The sequence below is a fragment of the Mytilus galloprovincialis genome, chromosome 13 (genome assembly GCF_965363235.1).
Source record: "Mytilus galloprovincialis chromosome 13, xbMytGall1.hap1.1, whole genome shotgun sequence".
NCBI lineage: Eukaryota > Metazoa > Mollusca > Bivalvia > Mytilida > Mytilidae > Mytilus > Mytilus galloprovincialis.
In genome coordinates, this window is record NC_134850.1 from 68704987 (window position 1) to 68730247 (window position 25261).

The 25261-nt window shown below is 33.9% G+C and overlaps 1 protein-coding gene and 1 long non-coding RNA gene across 2 annotated transcripts; one reads left to right on the plus strand and one right to left on the minus strand.

Moving 5' to 3' along the window:
* Positions 1 to 8972: 8972 nt before the first annotated feature.
* LOC143057185 (uncharacterized) lies at positions 8973 to 12625 on the minus strand. Its single transcript, XR_012972660.1, has 2 exons — positions 12272 to 12625; positions 8973 to 10516 (listed from the first exon to the last, which is right to left on the minus strand). It is a non-coding gene; the product is annotated as an uncharacterized LOC143057185 (long non-coding RNA).
* A 1005-nt stretch (positions 12626 to 13630) lies between these two features.
* On the plus strand, positions 13631 to 25057 carry LOC143057184 (uncharacterized). Its single transcript, XM_076230444.1, has 4 exons — positions 13631 to 13786; positions 15978 to 16493; positions 16859 to 16963; positions 23178 to 25057. The coding sequence occupies exons 2-4, from the start codon at positions 15978 to 15980 to the stop codon at positions 23799 to 23801; spliced, it is 1245 nt and encodes a 414-aa protein (XP_076086559.1). The 5' UTR covers positions 13631 to 13786; the 3' UTR covers positions 23802 to 25057.
* The last annotated feature ends 204 nt before the right edge of the window (positions 25058 to 25261 follow it).

Consider the following 25261-nt stretch of genomic DNA (forward strand, 5'->3'; position numbering starts at 1 on the left):
TTTCCAGTATTAAATACGCTGCTTATTTCTACAAATTATGTTTTTTCTTTATGTTAATTTCCACATGGAGATCATTGTTGATGATTGTTGGTCAAATTTAAGATGATGAATCTATACTTTACAGGCCTTACAAATCTGTCCACAATCATATCAAGAGGGCTGCTTGAAGTTCATAATTTATCCTTTGTAAGATTTTTCTTAACCACTTAAGATGTGTACTGGACAAGACTTACAATTGTAGCTTAGAGGTCAAGGAAAAAAACAATAGACCTTAAGTAGGTTACATGTTAATTGATTGTGTCCACTACTAATCTTTAAATCTGTATGGAGATTAGTTGTTTATCTGTTTTATAAACGTTTGGTTTGTTTTATTGTGCTTCTTGATTGGCCAAATTTAATTACTAGTGTATCAATTTTTGCTTTCTCCAAGTTTCCTATTGTGATGTCACACCAATACTCGTGTTTTAAATAAGAAATTAACTGTTTAGTTGGAATGAAAATCAAATATATATTGATATATAACCAGGTGCTCGGCAGGGCGCAGCTTTATACAACCGTAGAAGTCGAACCCTGAACAGTTTGGGCAAGTATGGACACAACATTCAAGCTTGATACTGCTATGAATTTGGATTGCAATAAAATTTTTGACATAATATGAGTTTCTGACACAAAACAAATGTCAAGATCTTACAAATCTATTGCGCAATATTATGCAAATAAAGATTTCTTTTAACTTTTAAAAAATTTGGGGGAAAACATTGAAAACAACTACCACCCCCCTTTTTTTGGCAATAAGTCCAAAACCTGACATTTCTTTATACATAATATACAAGTAGTGTAACGGAGGTAAATCAGAACATACCCAACATTGTATGTTAAATGTTTCAGAATTACTTCCCTTACACTGTTGTTAAATTGTCTTAATTGTCCATTGGCCAGAAATACCCTTGTTTTTCACCTTTTTTACCCCTAATTCTGACACATTTTGAGACATAACCCCCCAAAGTCAATACTAACCATCCCTTCATAGTATGGAAACTTGTGGTTTAATTTCAGAGAGATTCATACACTTAACCATAAGTAATTGTTTGAAAACTACAAAAATAATTATTTTGGCCCCCAATTATACCCCACACAAGGAAGTTGTGGAGGGTATGTTTTTGACGCGTTTGTCAGTCAATCCTGTTTTTTGTCATTGCAACTCCTTTCAAACCACACAACAGAATTTCCAGAACCTTTTTAGATGAAAAGGACATGTGTAGTTTTGCATATTGACAGGAAATTACGATTCAATTTTTTTTCTAGGAGTTACGCCCCTTTGAACTTATTTGCTTCAATGTACTACTGCAACAGTTTGTCATCGCAACTCATCTGAAACCACATAACAGAATTTCATAAAACCTTTGTAGATAATAAGGACATACTATCCAGCTGTGCATATCGACAGGAAATTTATAAGATTCAAATTTTTTTCTAGGAGTAACGCCCCTTTGAACTTATTTACTTTAATGTACTACTGCAACAGTTTGTCATTGCAACTCATCTGAAACTACCCAACAGAATTTCATGTAACATTTTAAGATAATAAGGACATACTATGTAGATGTGCATATCAACAGGAAATTGCGATTCAATTTTTTTCTAGGAGTTACACCTCTTTGAACTTATTTGCTTTAAGGTACTACTACAACAGTTTGTCATCTCAACTCCTCTGAAACCACACAATAGAGTTTCATGAAACTTTGTAGATGATAAGGACATACTATCCAGATGTACATATCGACAGGAAATTTATACGATTCAAATGTTTTTTCTAGGAGTTACGCCCCTTTGAACTTATTTGCTTCAATGTACTACTGCAACAGTTTGTCATCGCAACTCATCTGAAACCACACAACAGAATTTCATAAAACCTTTGTAGATAATAAGGACATACTATCCAGCTGTGCATACCGACAGGAAATTTATACGATTCAAATCTTTTTCTAGGAGTAACGCCCTTTTGAACTTATTTACTTTAATGTACTTCTGCAACAGTTTGTCATCGCAACTCCTCTGAAACTACACAACAGAATTTCATGTAACATTTTAAGATAATAAGGACATACTATGTAGATTTGAATATCGACAGGGAATTATGATTCAATTTTTTTTCTAGGAGTTACACCTCTTTGAACTTATTTGTTTTAAGGTACTACTTCAACAGTTTGTCATCTCAACTCCTCTGAAACTACACAACAGAATTACTTTGTAGATAATAAAGACATACTATGTAGATGTGCATATCGACAGGGAATTACAATTCAATTTTTTCTAGGAGTTACGCCCTTTGAACTTATTTGCTTCAATGTACTTCTGCAACAGTTTGTCATCTCAACTCCTCTGAAACCACACAACAGAATTTCTTGAAATTTTGTAGATAATAAGGACATACTATGTAGATGTGCATATCGACAGGGAATTACAATTCAATTTTTTCTAGGAGTTACGCCCTTTGAACTTATTTGCTTCAATGTACTTCTGCAACAGTTTGTCATCGCAACTCCTCTGAAACCACACAACAGAATTTCTTGAAATTTTGTAGATAATAAGGACATACTATGTAGATGTGCATATCGACAGGGAATTACAATTCAATTTTTTCTAGGAGTTACGCCCTTTGAACTTATTTGCTTCAATGTACTTCTGCAACAGTTTGTCATCGCAACTCCTCTGAAACTACACAACAGAATTTCTTGAAATTTTGTAGATAATAAGGACATACTATGTAGATGTGCATATCGACAGGATATTATTATTCAATATTTTTTCTTTTCGGCCCTTAATTCCTAGACTGTTTACCCAATAACCCCTTATGGTACAATTGCAGAACAATTGAAATACTAATATACAACTTTCTGAAACTGGATAACTGCTATTTTTCACCCCTTTGTGCCCCTAATTCCTAAATCTTTGGGACCATAACCCCAAAAATAAATCCCAAGCTTCCTTTTGTGGTAATAAACATTGTGTTTACTTTTTGGTTATTATCCGGAAACAATCCGTCTTCGGACGACGCTGACGACGCAGACGACAACGTGATACCAATATAAGACCCGCAAAAAATATCTTATAAAAACAGGGAAAAAGGACACAAAGAAATTCCAATTTTAGATGGCCTGTATAGCAGGAAAAGATGAGGGCCAATGAGAGATAGCCTCCATATCAAAACTGTTTAGTTGTTTTAGTGTATTTCTGCCAGTTTATATAAGGACCTCAGATTTGTTTTATCCAACTTGGCAACAGTTTCACTTAAATATGATCAAACATGCAGACAAAACAACAAACACCACTCATCAAAAGGTTGAACTTAGGCTATTGTTTTGAAACCTGAAAATCCCTTTTTAAGCGTTTCTGATGAAAAAGATACAGAAAAGTGTCACGTCTATTGCCCTTGACCTCATTTTCATGATTCAGTGACTACTCGAAAACAAAGTTAAGACAGTTTTCGTTTCACCTCGACCTTATTTCATGGATCAGTGAACAAGGTTATTTTTTCGTGGTCAAGTCCATAAATCAGATACTATTAGCAGTAGGTCTTCTATATTGGGTATAAGGAATGATTGTAAGGTGCACATGTCCAACTGGTATGTGTCATCTGACCTTGACCTCATTTTCGTGGTTCAGTTGTTAAAGTTAAGTTTTTGAGTTTTGATCTTTTTTCTAATACTATATGAAATAGGTCAACTATATTTGGTGTATGGAAGTATTTTATGATAAACATGTCAGTCTCTCAGGTTTATTTGACCTTCATGGCTTCATTTTCAATGTTCATTTCTCAGTGTCTAGTTTTTTGTGTTTTGGTCCTTTTTTCTTTAACTATAAGCAATATATCATCTATTTTTGTTGTATGGTGGATATATCTGTCTGGCAGCCACCATGTGACCTTGACCTCATTTTCATGGTTTATTTGTCTATGTTAAGTTTTCATGGTTAAGTTTGTATCTTAGATACTATAAGCAATAGGTCAACTATATGTAATGCAGATTGATTGTAAGTTGTCTCTGGCCTGGTTCATCTGACCTTGACCTCATTTTCATGGTTAATTGGTCGATGTTAAATTTTTTTTGGTTAAGACTTTCTTAAAAACTGTTTTGTGGACTGTTTGTCCGAGAGAGTATCATCAGTTTAGTAGTCACCACCTTGTGACGTGATTTATAACATACTTTTGTCCGAGAGGGTATCGTCAGTCCAGTAGTCCTTGTGAAGAGATTTATTACATACTTTTCGCCAATCCTCTATTAATAGATCCAGAAATTATTCGGAAACTTCATTTCCAACTTTTTTTCAGGCACAGTTATTGTAAGATTATTCCTACAATGTCCCTTTTGGTTATTTAGCTTCTTACATATCTACCTATTAATTCATGTCAAATATAAAAGGCTAAAGAGACAAGGGGTTGTTGAAGAAAAAAAGCTTTAAAGATACACGTATATAATCCCTCAGCTTAATGGCAATTTTTTTTTGTTTGGTTTAATGGTGCACAACTGCAGAAAAGAAATGCAATACACGAGGTGGACTTAGACACAGCGGCGGAACAATCTTTACAGTATTCAGAAAAATCCAAAGACTGAAGCACAAGAATTTCTAAGAGTTATTCATTGTCGTCTCATTTGTGATTAATATAAATAAACTTATTTATAGAAGTCTTTCAATAATTTATCAAACGCAATTTTGAAATTCTTCCGTGGGAAGTCAGATAGCATTCAGACTGAACTTTTAAAAAGAGATTATCACGTGACAATAACGTCCTCTTCCTTATAAGATTTTTTAATTGTTTCCGTAAATTGTGTTTTCAAAATTTAAAATACTTAAAATTTAGAATGGAAATAGGGAATGTGCCAAAGAGACAGCAACCCGACCATAGAGCAGACAACAGCAGGAGGTCACCAACAGGTCTTCAATGCAACGAGAAATTCTCGCACCCGGAGGAGTCCTTCAGCTGGCCCCTAAACAAATATATACTGGTTCAGTGATAATGAACACCATACTAAACTCCAAATTGTACACAAGAAACTAAAAGTTAAAATGATACAAGACTAACAAAGGCCAGAGGCTCCTGACTTTGGACAGGCGCAAAAATGCGGCGGGGTTAAACATGTTTGTGAGATCTCAACCCTCCCCCTATACCTCTAGCCAATGCAGAAAAGTAAACGCATAACAATACGCACATTAAAATTCAATTCAAGAGAAGTCCGAGTCTGATGTCAGAAGATGTAACCAAAGAAAATAAACAAAATGACAATAATACATAAATAACATCAGACATCTAGCAGTTAACTGACATGCCAGCTCCGGACCTCAATTAAACTGATTGAAAAATTATGTCTTCATCATATGAATATCAGGCACAATCCTCCCCGTGAGGGGTTTAGTATCATACCATCATAACATATATGAGAAGAACATAACCTGTGTCATGCCAACAACTGGTTTATTAAGAATAAATGTGTTTAGTTCCGATGCAAAGACCCTATAAGTGAATCAATATTAACGCCAAAATATGCAATCTTTAATGACCTGACAACAGTATCGTAACTATATCCCTTCTTAATAAGATATTTAATGGTACTTACATTATTACTTTTTTTTTTATTATTTTGCCAAAAATTTAAAAATGAATGGACGAATACAAAGTAAATTCATTTTCGAAAACATTACATAAATGCTTCATTCTGGTTGGTTCAGTAGTATTGTCATAAACAAACATCGAATTCTGTCACAAAATCACATATCACATACTTTTTAGAATGACAAATGTCTGGATGACTAAATGAAGTTATCGCCTATTTATTTATAGATTGACCGAAGTCTGGATTACTTTTATTTCTAAAAATATAATTTAAAATAATAGTTTAAAGATAGATCGTGCACAGGGACTCGGTTAGCAGATTAAAATTTTGTAAATCAATGTTTTTAATTTATTTTTTATTATTTCCTGTCTATTTGCATTACTATATTAACGTATTTAACGTTGCCATCACTATTTCTTTGTTTTCTGGCAATGTGCAGTTTACTATCCATATCCATATACTGAAAAAACCTAAAGGGATCTAAGTCGCCATCTTGAATTGCCTTCCCTACTTTAGATAAAAAATAATTAAAAATATTAATAAATTACTATATACCTTACAACAGCCCTCATTTTCTTCCGAAATTATTCTTCTATCACATGCATATTTTGATTTGTGGATTAACAGAACCCTTAAGCAGTTTCAGTTGCATTCGTGTCAGAATATTCAAATTTCCCGGCGAAAGCAACGTATCATTCGGAAACTTCCGGGTTGATGCGTTTCCTACAACGATAAATCCTTATAAACAGACGAGTGCTGTCCCCTGATTTATTATTACATATCGAGTGCAAAATTATTAACCATGTTAACGAATAGAACCTTTCTTCAAACGGGGTAACATAAATCATTGACTTTTTCGTAGACACATCAATAAAATGAAGAAGTTACTTAAAATATTGACACGTTCAATGGGATTTATAAGGTTTACTAACAGTACCAGGACATCAAAAAGGGGGAGGGCCGGTTGGTAGGTCAACTTGGAGTAATACTTTGAAAAAGTATATTAACTTATCATACATGCATGTATGAAGTTCAATCAGTAGGCCCCTTTTTTACCACTTTTACCGACTACCCCTTTTCCATATACATACATACTCCACTGATTATATAAGTGTTGTACTGCATAAATCCATGATTTGAAAAATATCGGGACGATGTCAGAAGATCTCAGAAATACAACCCGATAGTTTGGGACAATCATTTGATATTTTCAATGGGCGGAAGGATAGGAGGATAATCTGATATTGAAACAATACATGCACTAACTGTTCAAAGACTTTTGTTTGATATTTAATTTATATGAAGGATATCATGGTGTGGCGTAGGTATGAAGTTAGAGGACAGCACTCGTCTGTTTATAAGGATTTATCGTTGTAGTAAACGCATCAACCCGGAAGTTTCCGAATGATACGTTGCTTTCGCCGGGAAATTTGAATATTCTGACACGAATGCAACTGAAACTGCGTAAGGGTTCTGTTAATCCACAAATCAAAATATGCATGTGATAGAAGAATAATTTCGGAAGAAAATGAGGGCTGTTGTAAGGTATATAGTAATTTATCAATATTTTTAATTATTTTTTATCTAAAGTAGGGAAGGCAATTCAAGATGGCGACTTAGATCCCTTTAGGTTTTTTCAGTATATGGATATGGATAGTAAACTGCACATTGCCAGAAAACAGAGAAATAGTGATGGCAACGTTAAATACGTTGATATAGTAATGCAAATAGACAGGAAATAATAAAAAATAAATTAAAAACATTGATTTACAAAATTTTAATCTGCTAACCGAGTCCCTGTGAGATCGTGTACTTATATAGAGGATGACGAATGTATGGATGGTGAGTATTTGTCATATCAATAGCTTGATATTCGGGTCACCTTTATCAAGGCTGAAGTTTATCTATATTTTCAATGATTATTTTTATACGCCCGTCAAAATTTTGACGGGACGTATTATGGTAAACAAATGTCCGGTGTCCGTCCGTCCGTCTGTCTGTCCGACCGTCCGTCTGTCCGGCGTAAACATGTCGCACCGTAACTTGAGAACGACTTATCCAAATTTCATGAAACTTAACATAGTTGTTTCTTATGATGGTCAAATGATCTGTATACTTTTTGGTGAAAATAAGATTAAAACTTTTTGAGTTACGGCACTTTGTAACTAAAACAGGGGTGTGGTTTTTTTTTCACATGTCGCACCGTATCTCAAAAACGATTCTTGATTATGGCTTAAAACTTTAAACACTTCTTAGTTATATTAATCTTAATATCTGTATACTTTTTGGTGATGATTCAAAATTTTATTTTTGAGTTATTGAGTATTTTGTAAAAAAGGGGGAGGGTTTTTTTTACATGTCGCGCCGTATCTCAAAAACAATTTATGATTATTGCCTAAAACTTTACACACTTCTTTGTTATATTAATCTAAAGATCTGTATACTTTTTGGTTTTGATTCAAAATTTTATTTTAGTGATATTTAGTTTTTTGTTAAAAAAAAACAGGGTTGGGGGTTTCACATGTCCCGCCGTGTCTCAAAAACAATATATGGTTATTGCTTAAAACTTTCTCAGAAACTATTTATGATTATTGCATAAAACTTCCACACAAGACGTCGGGCGTATCATGCGCTCATGGCGCATCTGTTTATTAACGTATTTAACACAAAAAGATATGTTTTTTTGAAATAATAACAACAAAAAAGTGTTGATTTTTTGTCCCTTGCTGAGGTACGTCCTATCCTGTGGTGGGTTATACAAATCATGTATACAAGTAAGTCAGACATCTCCATCAATTCTAATATAGACTGAAAATAGATCCCACTTAACTGTCGCATCCTTTGATGAGTACTTCGAACAACGGAGGAATTGCCTTACATATGAACTAAACAGAAAAGAGGGGCGAAATACCAGAGGAACACATTCATAAATTGAAAATAAACTGACAACACTATGGCTTAAAATGAAAAAGACAAACAGACAAACAATAGTCCACAAGAAACAACATAGAAACGTTAAAGACTGTGCAACACGAACCCCACCAAAAACTGGGGGTGATCTCAATTGCTTCGGAATGGTAAGCAGATGCTTCTCCACATGTGGACCCAATCACCATTTGGAACTCTTGGTTTAATAGATTTCCTGTGAGCAGCAACACTCTATCAAGGAAATCATGATAGGAAATACAAGCGCGGGAATATTGTATCAATTGGGAGATATATACTCCGTATGCAGGCTCTGCTGAAATGTTGCTACATAGAAATCGAAAGTTCACAATTGGGAAGCTGAAATCATCTCTTTTGTCTTAAAGTTTTGTTTTCAACCGAACCTCATTGTCAGTTTCTAGATGTAAGTCAAGATATGATATATCTACATATAATTGTTGCTTACAATCCAACATTTAACAAACATTATACAGAACAATAAGTACAATAGTTTAATTTGTTAAGTATAGAGCCCACATGAATGAGCAGAGCAACTGCAAGTCTAATTACAGTTTACGTATTATATTATTATATTTCAACAATCAAGTTATAACTAATACAAATCTACAAAGAGAAGATAGAAGCTGCCGTCTCTGTGACTCATACAACATTGGTGACGAGTACCATTACATTATGCATGTAGTAATTGTACCGTATATTTATATTTATGTTTGTTCTCTATATTAACTATGTGATTGTAGTTTTATGAGAAATGAAGTATTCGTATTCGTTTAAAAGGGTTAAGATCTTGAAGGCCACTCAGATCTTATAAATTAACTTGGCTATTCTGGTCTAATTCAAAGTTAAGGTATTTAACCATTGTATTCCCGTATCATCACCAACCATCATTAAAGTAAAGTGCAGTAAGATGCCCAGTCGTGGGTAGACTCACTTATTGGTTCTGATCTTTGGTCTAAAAAATATTCCGAAGGAGGATTGTGTAAAACTTGTTTCCATTTTGGATAACTTATTTCTGGATTTGATTTGACGTTGCTGAAATCATACTCCTTATATCCACACAACTCTTGAACTCCATCTGTGGCAGCAAAACCAGACATTTTTTCCGGGAATACTATGTTTTTGGTTTGTTCACTCGGAGCACTTGATCCTTGAATATCAACACGGACGTCTTGTGATGGCCAATGGGAAATCATGGCAGCACTTTTGTACACAGCTTGTCTTTTCTCTAAATCGCTTTTATTAGCCCAACAAGCCGGTGTCATACAGACTAAAACCGTAAATCGCCAACGACCGGGATTTTTTCTACCCTTTACAGGCCTTGCATTGGCATGGATCAATCTAGAATCCCACACAACCATGCCACCTTTAGGAACGGCAACTCTTAGTAGTTCACATCCCCTAGATTTAAACCACTCTAAATTATTCGCACTAATATTAAAAAAATTATGGCGGGCACTCTCTTCGGCAACTTTCTTATCACTGGCGTAGAATTCATCGAGAAATTTGTGTGATTTCTTTAGAACATAGAATGTCCAATCATCTTCTTCCGCCGCCTCCAGGTACACGCCTCCCTGATAAGCATGGAGTCCAAACTTCTCCGCACCTTGATCACAATGGAGCCAATGTTTTCCCTCAACTGCGAATTCCTCCTCTCCTTCCTCTGGAGGTCGTCCTATTGCCACCGTTTCAATACTTGATAATAATCTTGGGGTTTTCCATATCTGCTCATACACTGATTTAACAGCTAACCGAACCTTCCATGTTGGTTCTAAGTTTCCTGCATTATAACCCCTAATTAGGGAATTTAAAGATTTGGGCCACTCGCCTGGACCTCGGAATTGCTGTAGCCATGTTTTGTATTCTCTGATTCTTTCATCGCACTCTTCCTCTGTCAGAACGTTCTCAATAACGACGAAACCGTTTTGAGCTAGCTCTGTTCTGTGTCGATCAGTTATCATCTAGAGAGATAGAAAGATAAAAGAAAAAAGAAGCGGGTTAATATCAAAATTGTTACAAATTGTATTAATTCACCACTTAAATTGTCGATTTTGTTTTATTTGGGTTAGGTAATTTATAACGGTTTACAATCCTAACAATGTGTATTTAGATATAGGAAGATGTGGTGTGAGTGCCAATGAGACAACTCTCCATCCAAATAACAATTTATGAAAGCAAATTTCATCGTATTTGCACGAGTCCTTAATATGGATATGGTAACACTTAATATTTTCTATCGTGCATAAAAAGAGATAATAAATATATGCAAATGATGGGGAATAGCAATACAATCGTTGTTCCTTTGGTTTTTGTTTTTTTTTTTGGGCTCAGCATATAATGATTGTTTGTCATTGATGGAAACCCTAATTCCTTTTTTCCCAATCAAATGATACAGAACCCCATCGACAAACACTACCAAAAAGCAATAAAAGCTATTTTGAGATCAGCTATGAATCTTCAACAATGGGCAAGTGTCTCTATGATCTGCTAAACTCGTATCTTTTATAGAAACTATAAAAAATATGCCATTAATACATAAACGAGAAAAGCATATCCCACTTGACTGACTTGGGACAGTCACAAAAAGTATAGATGGGCTAGGATGAAATTTGATGAAAATAAACTACTAGTAGTTAAAAAAGGCAGGACCAAATAGAGTAAAAACTTAAAGGACAAGACAGAGATAACAACCAAAAGAAAAGCAGGACAACATTTTTCATCCTAGTTCTGTGGGATATCTCGTTTAGCCACAACAGTAAAGGTTTTGTTGTGGTTTAAAAGTAAAAAACTTGAACGAAAAACAAAGTCTCCGTTTCTGACTTATACAACAGTTTAAAGACAGTGATACCAAGAAGTGGAGTAGTAGTGAACTGAAAAGTGAGAAGACAAACTTCTGAAACTGCCAAGACATCTTTTTTTTTATCAAGCAGTATTAGAGTTAGTCAGTGTCCTCCGCTCTCCCAACCATTGGCTGGATGGTTCTTCACTTGCCAATAAGAAACTATACGTTATAAAAAAAAGCTAGCAAAAGAGTAATTGTAAAAAGTTATATATGTCGAATAGAACTGAAGAAACTAAGAAGCTACAGTTTACCGTCTTTCTGTGTTGTAGTATTCTGTGTTTGTCATTTGATATGAATAGTCTTATATATATATATATACGTCTATCATTTTTATCAAACAAAGTTTAGAAATTCCTCCGTGGGAAATTTAAATAGATATTCTGATTGAACTATAGACGGATAATTACGTGACTTGTACGTACTAATACGTCCTCTTCCTTGTTTAGCCTCACTCACGGTACAGGTGTTTTCAAAATTGAAAACATTTATGTTATTTATATATTTTTATCATTTGACTGTCCTTTAATAACAGTCTTTTATTCAAAAGCAATACAACTTATAGTAATTTTTTGGGGCCCTTATAGCTTTCTGTTCGGTGTGAGCCAAGGCTCCGTGTTGAAGACTATACATTGGCCTATAATGGTTTACTTTTATAAATTGTCACTTGAAAGGAGTTGTCTCATTGGCACTCATACCACATCTTCCTATTTCTATATAGAATTGACATAAATTATACAAAAATAATAGTGAATAATTACATAGTTTACACATTTTACAATTATAAACAATTACAATAATTATCATTCATTGAATTACCGGCGGAGAATGACAACAAATAATATAAATAAATAATGAAATATATACAACATCTTACCTTAAATAAATGATTATTTTTCTTCTTCAACAAATTAATGGATAAATTGAATAACCACAACCTGCATCTATAGAATCGATCCGTGTATCAATTTATAAATAAACATTACCCAGACATTCGTCATTCTATAAATAAATACATGGTTCAATATATATATAGATTTTATTTTCAAATTCAATTAAAAGTCATTTATAGGCATTCGTCATTCTTTATCAATAAGTGTGTGAAAAGAGATTGTGTGAAGGAATACCAAGGTCCATTTAAAAAAACACTTAATGACGATATAATTGAACCAATCAGAACATGCAGAATAAAAATCTTTGAAGGGTTTTAGGAAATTATTTTGCTTTATATCCGTGTATTATTTTCAATAAGCTTTGAAAAGAGCAAATTTTTATACAAAGTCAATGATTATGTAGACTTTTAACCCCAAACTTTCAAGTGCTTGTGAACGATATTTTGGTTAAATTTATTATCTAACGCCAAACAAGTAAAGTCCGACGGACGCACACACACTCATTATATATTAGTTTAATGTAAAAACGCACACTCTATTGTTACTAGTTTATTATTTTCTTTTTGCATATTACTGTTAATAAAATTATTTCATTTCAGTTCTATTCTATATTGGCACCAGTCATACATATGTATTAGTGCACGGCTAAATTTCTAAAAAATAAACATGCGCTAATATATGAATGTCCGTTCGATAAGTAAACACAAAAATGCTGCTATACAAATCCTTGGTTAACATTTTCTTTACATTTCCGATATAATTATCAATTATATCCTGTACAATAAAATGTTTTCAAGAACTATAGTGATTTTATTACTAAACTAAAAAAAGTTTGCAATGAAAATAAAAAGATATGAAATGAGCGGTAGGTATTCTGACTTTATATATTTTCACAATGAAAAGCAGATACCTGATTTTTTTTAGTATCCTTTCTGTGAACAGATTATGTTTTTTACTCCATTAAACAAGCCTTAATTCTTAAAATTTTGAAATAACTTGTATGCACGACAACGTCAAGTCAAACGATTGTGTACTTTGCCAATAACCCCCCTCCCCCAAATTAAAAAAAAAAAAAACAAAACAAACAAATAAAACAAACAAAAACAAACAAATGTACGTACAAATCAGTCATATAATGCTGATAGTTCCAATTTAAACTCAAACAAGTGCAAATAGATTAAATGAAGTCAAAATTTGGCCGATCTGAATACTTTTGGACATCAAAATGCAATGTGATTGATATACGGTCGATTTCGTCTATCTACAAATATTGACAGACACTTGATCTTTTTGGTATAATTACTTCCCCTTAAAATAGTCGATACCTGTCCACTAGATGGCCGATTGTTTACCTTGTTGCTACCTGACAGGTAAATAGGAAGTTTAATTGAGAAGCACGTGTGACAACTTGTACCGGCTTGGGTTGACATGATCTCACGGTTAATTAAATAATTAGGTAGACGATTGAATCATTTGACAAGAGAACAGAACCGTTCACGGTAGGTTTACTGATTTTCTGATAAATATATATATGCATGCCTTTTTGTTACTTTAACTTAAAATAATGTGAAACTGTACCGAAAATAGATGTGTAAAGATCTTTGTTTGAACGTTAAATCCTGCTTCAGTTTTGTGGCAGCACATCTTATATATTCATTTCAAAAGTTAACGTTATTGTTTGTTGATATATTATAATGATCACTCCTCATTGTCATAGTATACACCGCACAAATGATCGTCCATTTAGTGCCCACTGATGTCGTTTAGTCAGTTGGTATATCGAGCGAGAAAATAAGAAAGGATAGAATTGCGATACAATCGTGAAAGATCTGGTATCGGATCGTGGGAGAAATCATATGGAGAAAGACAGATGCATGGTCAATATGAGAGAGAACAGTTGGGGGGGGGGGGGGGGGGGGGTAACATGTATGTCCAAGTGATTCAACATTATTAGTATCTGCGAATATCAGACTTTACATGTTCCCCAATATAAATAAACACACATTTCAATGTCATTAAAATGTAAACAAAGATGTGTTTTTCTTCCATTATATCATATGTATGACTAAAGTACTATTCTCTGAACAATGTCGTTCTAAATTTTTTGATTCAGATGGCGCTTTAAATTATTTAGTAGTAGCCGAAACAGAAAGTTGGGGAAATTGGAATATTTATATATGTTTGACCTTTATTTCGTGAAAAATCTGGTACTTATTTTCGTTATCGTGAAAAAGGATTTTGAAAGATCCGGTGTTGCTTCTGTTGCATGCAAAATCAATGGTTAGTAGACAAATCATTCTGTAAGTGTTTGATATGCAGCAAAAAACTGGACATCCGTGTCCTTTTTTATATATAAAAAAAAGAAGGTGTTTAGTTTAAACATATTTATTTATAGTGGATTGGGAAACAAGTTTTGCAACTTATTTTAATCCCTTTCCACTTTGCGGGTGCGAGGGCTGCCTTGTAGCGGCATTAGCCTACTCTTTTTCGAAATCTACAAGGGTGTCTTTAATGTGCAAGAGATATGGCTCTCTCTTAACACGGGTCAGCCATTTATCGTCCCCTTCCGATGGACTATCATCATTTCTTCAAGACCATACTCGCAGATGGTGTCAAGGGAGAGCCGAAAATTGAGTTCCTGAAATTTTCATCCCAAACGGGAATCGAATCAGGAACCTTTGTGTTAGTAGTCCGATGCACTTACTACTACACCACGGCTCTCTTATTCCAAAAAGAAGGTGTGGTATGGTTGCCAATGAGACAACTCTCCACAACAGACCAAAATGACATAGAAATTAACAACTATAGGTAACCGTACGGCCTTCAACAATCAGCAAAGCCCATGCCGCATGGTCAACCATAAAAGGCCCCGAAATGACAAATGTAAAACAAATCAAACGAGAAAACTAACGGCATAAATTATAGTTCATTAATATTGGGTTAGAACGGTTCAGTGTCATTTGGTCTGGTTTTTTTTATATCGTTCACTGATCTTCAAAAATTCACGATCCACTTTAATCTTTTATAGATTTATACAACTCATTGATGTAGGGCATCGAATGTCAGTGGCAAATCGTTAGTTATCAGAATCTTCAGATACTCACCTTATAGAAACAGTAAGGAAATAACCTACTTGTGTGAGCGCTATTAATCAGAAAGGTTGGCCACTGACCATAGAAAGTTTATTTTCGAGAATTGCGCGCTTCTTGCACCTTAAATGTCCTATATTTAGATTTCTTCCGAATTAAATTCCCACTGGGGACTTCTTCATTGGTCAAATATATAGTTAACTGTACACTATTTAACCAACAATCGAATATTTCGCCTATCGTGTTCTACACATGTATTTCTCTCAAGACTGCATGTAATTGTTTTCTTTTCATAATGTTATTCAAGATTCAGGAGGTATTTGCCACTTTATTTTGATAAACAAAATAACCAATTCATCGATAAATTATTCAGTCAATCACTAAACACTGCTTAACTGAACAAAGAAATAACACGACTGATGCCGTATACGGTGCAGGAAATGCTTACCCTTCCGGAGCACCTGATTTCACTCCCGGTTTTTAGTGGAGTTCGTGTAGTTTCTTATTTATTATTTATAACTGTTGATGTAAATGTCCTTTGGTTTGTGAGTCTTTGATTACTCCTGGGTTTTGATTGTTATTGTCTTCTTTACTATTTCAGATGAATCGCCAAGGTCAACCAGGAGGTCCTGGAGGAGATAAGAGACAGCAACAGCTTGACCAGATATCGAAGGGTTTCAGACAGTTCCCTCTTAGTCCATACATGTTATTAGCTTCTATGGCTTTCTGGACGTTTCTTACGTATGCTAGTTTCAAGGGCATTCAATATTTTGGCGTCCATCGTCGATTGGATGATACTGACCTTGTTCCAAATTGTCCGGTCAAGTTTGGAGCTACCGTGGAAGATAACATTATAGTTGTAGAAAATTATACAGGCGGAGAATCAATGCCATATGTAAAACGAATTGGATCTCAAAAGTTTTCTGATTCATTTATCGGCGAAGAAGCACCTGTAGAACTGACAGAAATCCCGCCAATTGTAACAGCTGTGACGTCATCAGATTTTTACAATCTCCAAAGAATCATAGAACAAACAGCCTCGATAGCACCTAAGAAAAACATAAAACTGAACTTAATAGTCTATGACCTTGGACTGTATTCAAAAGAGGCAGCACTGGTAAGAATACAACATATAAACGAATAGCTATATAGATAAATACAATGAATAATTGTTGAACAGTTCGACTTTGTATGTACAAGGCAATGTATTCCATATCTCATTAACATGTTACCATCCCGAATAGAGGTGTAATACTTGCTGCTAGACATTAGACAGCATTGATCAATCGGCCTGTAGGGTAACATTAAACAAAAGATAAAAACGGATTAGTAAACCTGCACAAGACTTGCTGTCCTCGCGAATGTTAGTTTACTAGAGTAGTTGATATATAATATCATATCATATTATATACTATAGTTATTTCTAATACAAACTAAGTTCAACTAATTGTAAATCTTATATATTTTTTCCTTACATTTCAGATAAAGAAACACTGTAATTGTGATTTCCGTACATTTGAATGGTCCGTGTACCCATACCACGTGTCTGACATGAATATCAGAGCATGGATGCCTATTATCATACAGGTATGACTTTTTTTTACGGAGTGTCTATTCGTCCGGCTAGCCGGACGAATAGTTAAAAATCTCTATTCGTCCGGCCATCCGTCTGCGGATGCGCAAATATTCAATATCAATAAAAGTGTCATGTGACGTGGAAAGTGTCCCGGATGAGGTGTCGGATAACACACGCGGTGTCGGATAACACACGCGCGTATGCAATGGACGTGTTGAGAATTGGAGCTCGTGATTCATATTTAAAGATGTCATAGAGAAACCCAGAGAGAATGTGATTGTTTTAAACAAATGTATATAGGAGTGATTCCAGAGCAATCGCGTATACATGTTATTTAAACTGTGAGAATGATAAGCCTGAAATTAAGGTGAAATTGAAGATTTACCCCCATTTACCTGATGGAGGCAAAACGCATTCGGAAAAAATACTAGATCAAACTTGCTTGGATGCATTATTTTTTAGTTATACTACAACGCAGATCTATGAACATACTGATATGCCCGGACTGGGAATAAGACACCAGGGTTTGGGTATCCCCCCTTTTTCTGTTGTATCTAATATATATTTTTGTTCTAAAAAAATCTTATCGAAAACACAATCCTACTTTTGAGGACAGGTTACACGTGCCTGCCCTTCTCAAATTTCATATGAATTAAAATCCCGAACAATTTAAATGAAGAATCGTGCATAATCATATGAGGACCTTACTTTAACCAAACTTCACTGAAACTATAAATTCAGGATCTTTTGAAATCATAGATGAAGCCAATAATGATTGGCCCGACTATTTACCTTACAGGAAATTCAATACCCAAGCTCCTTTAGAATATTAGAATAAGAAAAAATCTGAATCAAATGTATAGTTTATTTTTTTTTCATAAAACGAGGTTAGACAACATATTTTAAAACAACCCGTGCTTCATTCAAAACCTTTAAAACACGATGTTATATCTTCATCATTATATATTTGGCCGTACAAATAGCGAAAAACCGTAAAAATGCTATTTGTCCGGCTTGCCGGATGAATAGACATTTTTGACTATTTGTCCGGCTAGCCGGACGAATAGCCACTGCCTTTTTTTTTATGAGAAGCAAAGGGGACACTGAGAGAATGTTATACATATACATGTAGATAGGTCTCATTTTCAAACTATGTTTCAACTGATTCTCATTTTTGAAGGATAATTTCTCTTTTACGATGGTGTTTTTCTTTTGAATCTTAAGCATTAACACCCATCCCGTCTTCCTGTTAATGGGAACTTATATTATAACAACAAAAGGCATGCCATTTTTGTCGAGCCTTCGACTCTAGTCGAAAAAGCGAGACTAAGCGATCCTACATTCCGTCGTCGGCGTCCTCGTCGGCGGCGTCCACAAATATTCACTCTGTGGTTAAAGTTTTTGAAATTTTAATAACTTTCTTAAACTATACTGAATCTTGTTTATGATCATAAGAAAGTATCCAGAAGTAAATTTTGTAAAAAGAAAATTCCATTTTTTCCGTATTTTACTTATAAATGGACTTAGTTTTTCTGCGAGGAAACATTACATTCACTCTGTGGTTAAAGTTTTTAAAATTTTAATAACTTTCATAAACTATCCTTGATTTGTACCAAACTTAGACAGAAGCTTGTTTATGATCATAAGATAGTATCAAGAAGAAAATTTTGTAAAAATAAATTTCCACTTTTCCGTATTTTACTTATAAATGGACTTAGTTTTTTTGCCAGAAACAAAACATTCACTCTGTGGTTTAAGTTTTTAAAATTTTTATAATGTTCTTAAACTATCCTGGATTTCTACCAAACTTAGACAAAAGCTTGTTTCTGATCATAAGATATTATTCAGAAGTAAATTTTGTAAAAAAAAATTCACTTTTTCCGTATTTTACTTATAAATGGACTTAGTTTTTCTTCCAGTTAACATTACATACAGTCTGCAGTTAAAGTTTATAAAACATTTATTAGATTCATAAACTGTCCTGGATTTTTTACCAAACTTGGAAGCTTCTTTCAATCAAAAGACAGTATCGAGAGGGAAATTTTTATTGATGTTTTTCCTCATTTTTGTTGAGTCTGCGATTCACAGCAAAAGTAGGTGAGACACTGGGTTCCGTGGAACCCTTACAAATTTTCTTAGTTTGGAGAGATAAAGATAACACTTTGTTATTTGGTACAGAAAGAGCAAACACACTTACAGTAATGCAAATAATATGTAAATAGATATAGGAAGATGTGGTGTGAGTGCCAATGAGACAACTCTCCATCCAAATAACAATTTAAAAAAAAGTAAAATAAAAATAGGTCAATGTACGGCCTTCAACACGGAGCCTTGGCTTACACCGAACAACAAGCTATAAAGAGCTAAAAAATTACCAGTGTAAATCCATTCAAACGGGAAAACCAACGTCTAATCTATATATAAAATAAAAAAACGAGAAACGAGAAACACGTATAAATTACATAAACAAACGACAACTACTGTACATCAGATTCCTGACTTAGGACAGGTGCAAACATTTGCAGCAGGATTAAACGTTTTAATGGATCCAAACCTTCTCCCTTTTTCTGAAAGAATAGCATAACATCACAACATAGAAAAACACACGATAAAATATCAATTGGCAGTCTTAACTCAATCAAAAAACGTACATTAATACACTATAAACGAATAAATGTGATCTGCGATATCTGGATGCAAATGCACAGTTAATAAAATATTGGGGACAAACATTCAAGGCCAAAAAGCAAACAAACAAGTCCAAACAAAGCCATGGCACGACACCACTCAGGCGCGTAGCTCCCTATACGCCAACACGCAGTTGCGTGCACATCAATTCGGCATGCAAAAAAAAAATTGCAAAATAAAAATTTAAAGGATACACTCACGAGTATTCAAATGATGTAATGTCATTAAATAGCGGCATTTGGTTTCAAAATTAAAGTTTTATTGCAGATGACAAAAACGGACAGTAACTTGAATCTATTACAAGATTATAATTTGTTATACTCTTGTAGTTTCGGAGAACATTTTACAGAGTACACTTTATCTGTTTGGAATGCGATGTACCAATCGGCCATTAGATTTATCAGAACCCTTCGATATCGTTAAATATGCCGATGCGATGTGACTACCAAAGCCGATCACCCTGCAAACACGCAAAACTAGTCTTGGAAAGTCTCATTATATTTTGCGTCCATAGACCACATGATAATTTACGAGTAATATCTTTAATTAATATTCTTTAATATTGTGAAAAGTAGTATAACACTATAAAACGTAGCATAACACCATAAAAAGTCTTTTTCTCGGGATATATCAGTTTGTTTTGGGGATATAATGTTTTTCTTGTATTTCTCGGGAAATCGTGGTACCGGAAAATGGTTTGGTTTTTCGGGTTTTGGCCATAGGACGGTTAATATTGAGAAGCTACATGTACATAGGTACATGATAATTTATGGAACTGGAGTCGCGACTGCATGATATCAGTCAGAAAAATCACTGCTTTTCGCATATGTGCTTCCTCGTGTTGAAGGAAATACAAAAAACGAACAAATCGCAGCATAGTTTGAGACATACGAAACTGACTTGTCATGTAATTTTGACAAATTCAATCGGGAGGTCGCTCGATGGCGAACACGCTTGATTACATCTCGCGGATGCTACCGCAGAGAGATCGTTCAGTGTACTACGTCTGTTGAAAACATAATTATGTACGATTAACAACGAACAACGACGGTTTAGCATCGCTAGCATTGCTGCATATTCATCGGGATTTTTGTGTGAATATTGACAAAGTACAATGTAATAAAGAAGTTCGTTTCTGCTAAGACCCGAAGGGCAGATTTTTGACACTTTTTAGGAAATTCCATAACACAAAAATGTGTTGTTTATGTATTCAATTAACCATGCTTTATTCTATGTAGATGTTCTATTCAGAAGATTTTTCAATAGTTTTGCATTCATGAATTATGTATAAGTCCTATGTACATTTAGCATCTCAATTAACCATCCTACGGCCAAAACCCGAAAAACAAACCATTTTCTGCATAAAAGGGTCCCAAAATTTTTCGCCTCGCTTCGCTCGGCGGTAAATGCTTGCACATCGTTTCATTCTAGCTACGCCCCTGCCACTGCGAAATATTTAACCCTTTGAAAATAATCACTTTAGAAAAAAAAACGGTTTTAAAAAAAAATACAGGTAAATCTTGAAGTTTATACAAATGTAGTAAGAAGAATTGAAACTTAGAATATATTCCAAATAATCAAAGCTGGTATATAGACAAGATCCATATAAATAAAAAATAACAAAAAAAAAACATTATAAACAGTATCAACAGGTCGAATTAACAAGAAAATACGATTTGAGAGTACTCGCAGTTACTGACAGCCAGTTAAAAGCCAAAAAACAATTAATGATAAAAAAAATCACATGTATGATTCTTCTTTGTATATATTTGTGTTTTTGAGAAAGACCTGAAGTTTAAGATGATTAACCACACTAGAACACTATTTTTATACGCCCGTCAAAATTTTGACGGGACGTATTATGGTATACAAATGTCCGGTGTCCGTCCGTCCGTCCGTCCGTCCGTCTGTCTGTCCGTCTGTCTGTCCGGCGTAAACATGTCGCACCGTAACTTGAAAACGACTTACCCAAATTTCATGAAACTTGATATAGTTGTTTCTTATTATGGTCAAATGATCTGTATACTTTTTGGTGAAAATAAGATTTAAACTTTTTGAGTTACGGCACTATGTAACTAAAACAGGGGTGTGTTTTTTTTTTCACATGTCACACCGTATCTCAAAAATTTTTCTTGATTATTGCTTAAAACTTTACATACTTCTTAGTTATAATAATCTTAATATCTGTATACTTTTTGGTGATGATTCAAAATTTCATTTTTGTGTTATTGAGTATTTTGTAAAAAAGGGGGAGGGTTTTTTTACATGTCTCGCTGTATCTCAAAAACAATTTATGATTATTGCTTAAAACTTTACACACTTCTTTGTTATATTAATCTAAAGATCTGTATACTTTTTGTTGATGCTTCAAAATTTCATTTTTGAGTTATTGAGTATTTTGTAAAAACGGGGGAGGGGGTTTTTACATGTCGTGCCATATCTCAAAAACAATTTATGATTATTGCTTAAAACTTTACACACTTCTTTGTTATTTCAATCTTAAGATCTGTATACTTTTTGGTGATGACTTAAAATTTTATTTTTGAGTTATTGAGTATTTTGTAAAAAAGGGGATGCTTTTTTTACATGTCACGCCATATCTCAAAAGCAATTTATGATTATTGCTTGAAACTGTACACACTTCTTTGTTATATTAATCTAAAGATCTGTATACTTTTTGGTTTAATTCAAAATTTTATTTTAGTGATATTTAGTTTTTTGTAAAAAAAAAAAAACAGGGTGGGGGTTCACAATTCCCGTCGTGTCTCAAAAACAATAAATGGCTATTGCTTAATACTTTCTCAGAAACTATTTATGATTATTGCATAATCTTCCACACAAGACGTCGGGCGTATCATGCGCTCATGACGCAGCTGTTTATTTATTATTTCAATCCTTTTCTCTTGTAAAAGCTGTGTAGAACATGTCCTTTGTAATTGCCGTTGCAAACGGTTTTGTGAGTTAATTATGCAGTTACACATTTATATTGACTCAAAGGGTGCGCTATAATTATCATAAATGTGGTATTATTAAAAAAAGAAACGACAACTTTATAAACAACAAAGGAAAACTTTTGTCGCCGGTCATTATAAAACGACATAAGTATCAATGACCAAGACAATTATTTTTGGTATGAGCAACACATAAATCGCCCATTTAGAACAAAGGAGAACGACTGCATTTTCTGGAGATTGTTTTTGCAAGTTTGGTTGCTTTATGTCAAACTTTTTTAGGCGTGAGTTAAGTCAAAATAAGGGTATTCCAGGATGTCGAGAACTCCTGAAATATTCCAAGAGCCCTTTTGATACCAACACAATAGTTTCAATTTAATCTGCGCTCATGCATATTTTGTCAAGGAGCAATCGATTAACAAAGTAGATCAAAGTATGACGCTGACGACGATTGAAGTTCTCTGCATTTGTCACTACCAATTGCCGGATGCTGTTAGGCGACCCAATAGTAAGGAATCTGCGAATATAGTTATTTAAATGAAATGATTATATAATAAATGTAATATATATTTTTTTTAATTTTTAGATGATACTTGAAGAATTTGGTTCTGCAATGTGGATTGACCCGTCAGCGTCTATAAATAATGTCCAAGAATTGAACCAGTTTAAATACAGAGCTGATCGAAGTTTTTTCCTTTACGAATATCCGATTTTCACTGCAATAAACGCATACACAAACCCGAAAATGTTCAAACATCTGAATGAGAAGCGTTGTACATTTGTTGACCTTGGAATGATGGACACCCGTGTCATGGTGTTATACCGGACAAAACAAACATGGTATGGAATAATGAAACCATGGTTAAAGTGTGCTCTTACTAAAGATTGCATTGCACCAGATGGCGCGAGGAGAACCGAATGTTTCCACTACAAGCGTCCGAAATCAACCGGATGTCATTGGTATGAACAGTCCATCTTTAGTATTATTATAAATAGAGTATATCAGTTTACTATTAATTCTGACAAATTCAAGGCACCACATGCTGTGCATTTTGATGAGACTGAACTTGTATATTATTTTCCCGAACAGCCATGGACATACACACAGATATTTCTTATCTTCACGTTACCTCCTATGGTTCTTGTTACATTGTGGTACTTGAAAAAACGAAGAGATGCCAGCAAAAGAAATAAATTTTATAACCGATAGTGTTCAGAAAAGAAAAAAAAACTTGTGTTCATAGGCATTCCAAGAAGGTACAAAAATGTATCTGCCATTACCAGCGACTGTTTTGAGCTTGGAGAAGCAATCCTCCTTGATGTCATACATTAACGAACACAGTGCTCAATATACAGGGTACAATTATATCCGAGGAAATCCATGAGCAATTGTTAAACCAAGACTCGGCGAATATCGGGTATTATACAATTTTACAGGAGATCAGTCTCTATGACACAAAAGTCAAATAGTGGGGTCAAGATTACTATTTTAAGGTCCGTTCTTGTATCTGTCAATTTAACTTAAACATAATGGATATTGGCGATTTTTACAGATAAAAGTTCATCTAGAAAACGCTTTTAACGAGATAAATCCAACATATTGACTTGATTTATTCAATAGCTAAAATGTTCAAACAACATATCAGATCGATTTGTTTGTACAATTTTCAAAAATATATATTCAAGAAACATAAAACAATTAACATATTGTCATAATTCCTTCTCTATCAAGTCCATCATCCAGACCTTAAATTTTGATATGTTTTTTTTTTATTTTTTTTTATATTCAAGTTGAAAAAAAACAAAACCTGAAGATTTTGTTAGGGAGTAGTTTTGTTAAAACCATTTATGTCTTCTTCTTAAGATACAACACTGGATCACACAATGTGTGCTTAACTATATCAAGAACTTACATATGGACAGCATAGTTGTTCAAGCAATATACGTTATTATTTTTTTCACCCTGATTAGATTATCCTTTCTGTTTTTAAGAAACACGTTTATTGTTCAAATGATGGTGTATTTGTTACTCGCTTGTTCGTTATATATTATTTCTGTGTACTTTACTTCACTTTTATGCCCATGTTAAGTTTTCATCACTGCATCTTGTTGAATAATTGTCCCGCGGCAATGAGTCACGGGAATGAGATTCGCCTGCTGGTTCTGATGTCGGCGTTGTTAAAAATTGTTGTTAAAAGTTTACAGTCGTATTTTTAAGTAAACTATTTATACTTTTTGTATGTAAAATCTACAAGTTTGTATCACTCATATAAAACACATTCAGCATTATTCGAAGTTCTTTTCATATTCAGTTGTGCACTTTCTACCATTAATTATCGTTTTGCCGCATAATATAAAATGATGTGCGTGATATTACTATTTATATTGTTTGTAATTTTATACATTTATATGTTTACTTGTTTGCACTGTAAGTTATTTTTGAAATAAATTGCTATGAAACATTTACATCGTTTACTCTTTAACTATACAATAAACATACTATACAGAATTGGTTTCAATGTATAATCCTTAATCAGCAACCCTGGTTAAAGAGATATAAAAACAATGTGACTGCAGGAATGGTGAATAAATTGCTTAAAAGATGTTACCTGCAACTTTTTGGGAGGTGACACAAAGAAAGGTCAGTATTAGAGCATCACTAAAACAGCA

What these genes read in the sequence shown, in the direction of transcription:
- LOC143057184 (XM_076230444.1), top strand. Translation starts at nt 15,978, where the DNA reads ATGAATCGCCAAGGTCAACCAGGAGGTCCTGGAGGAGATAAGAGACAG. An exon ending in ATTCAAAAGAGGCAGCACTG is followed by an intron (nt 16,494 to 16,858) that starts GTAAGAATACAA and finishes CTTACATTTCAG; the next exon opens with ATAAAGAAACACTGTAATTG. An exon ending in GGATGCCTATTATCATACAG is followed by an intron (nt 16,964 to 23,177) that starts GTATGACTTTTT and finishes TTTAATTTTTAG; the next exon opens with ATGATACTTGAAGAATTTGG.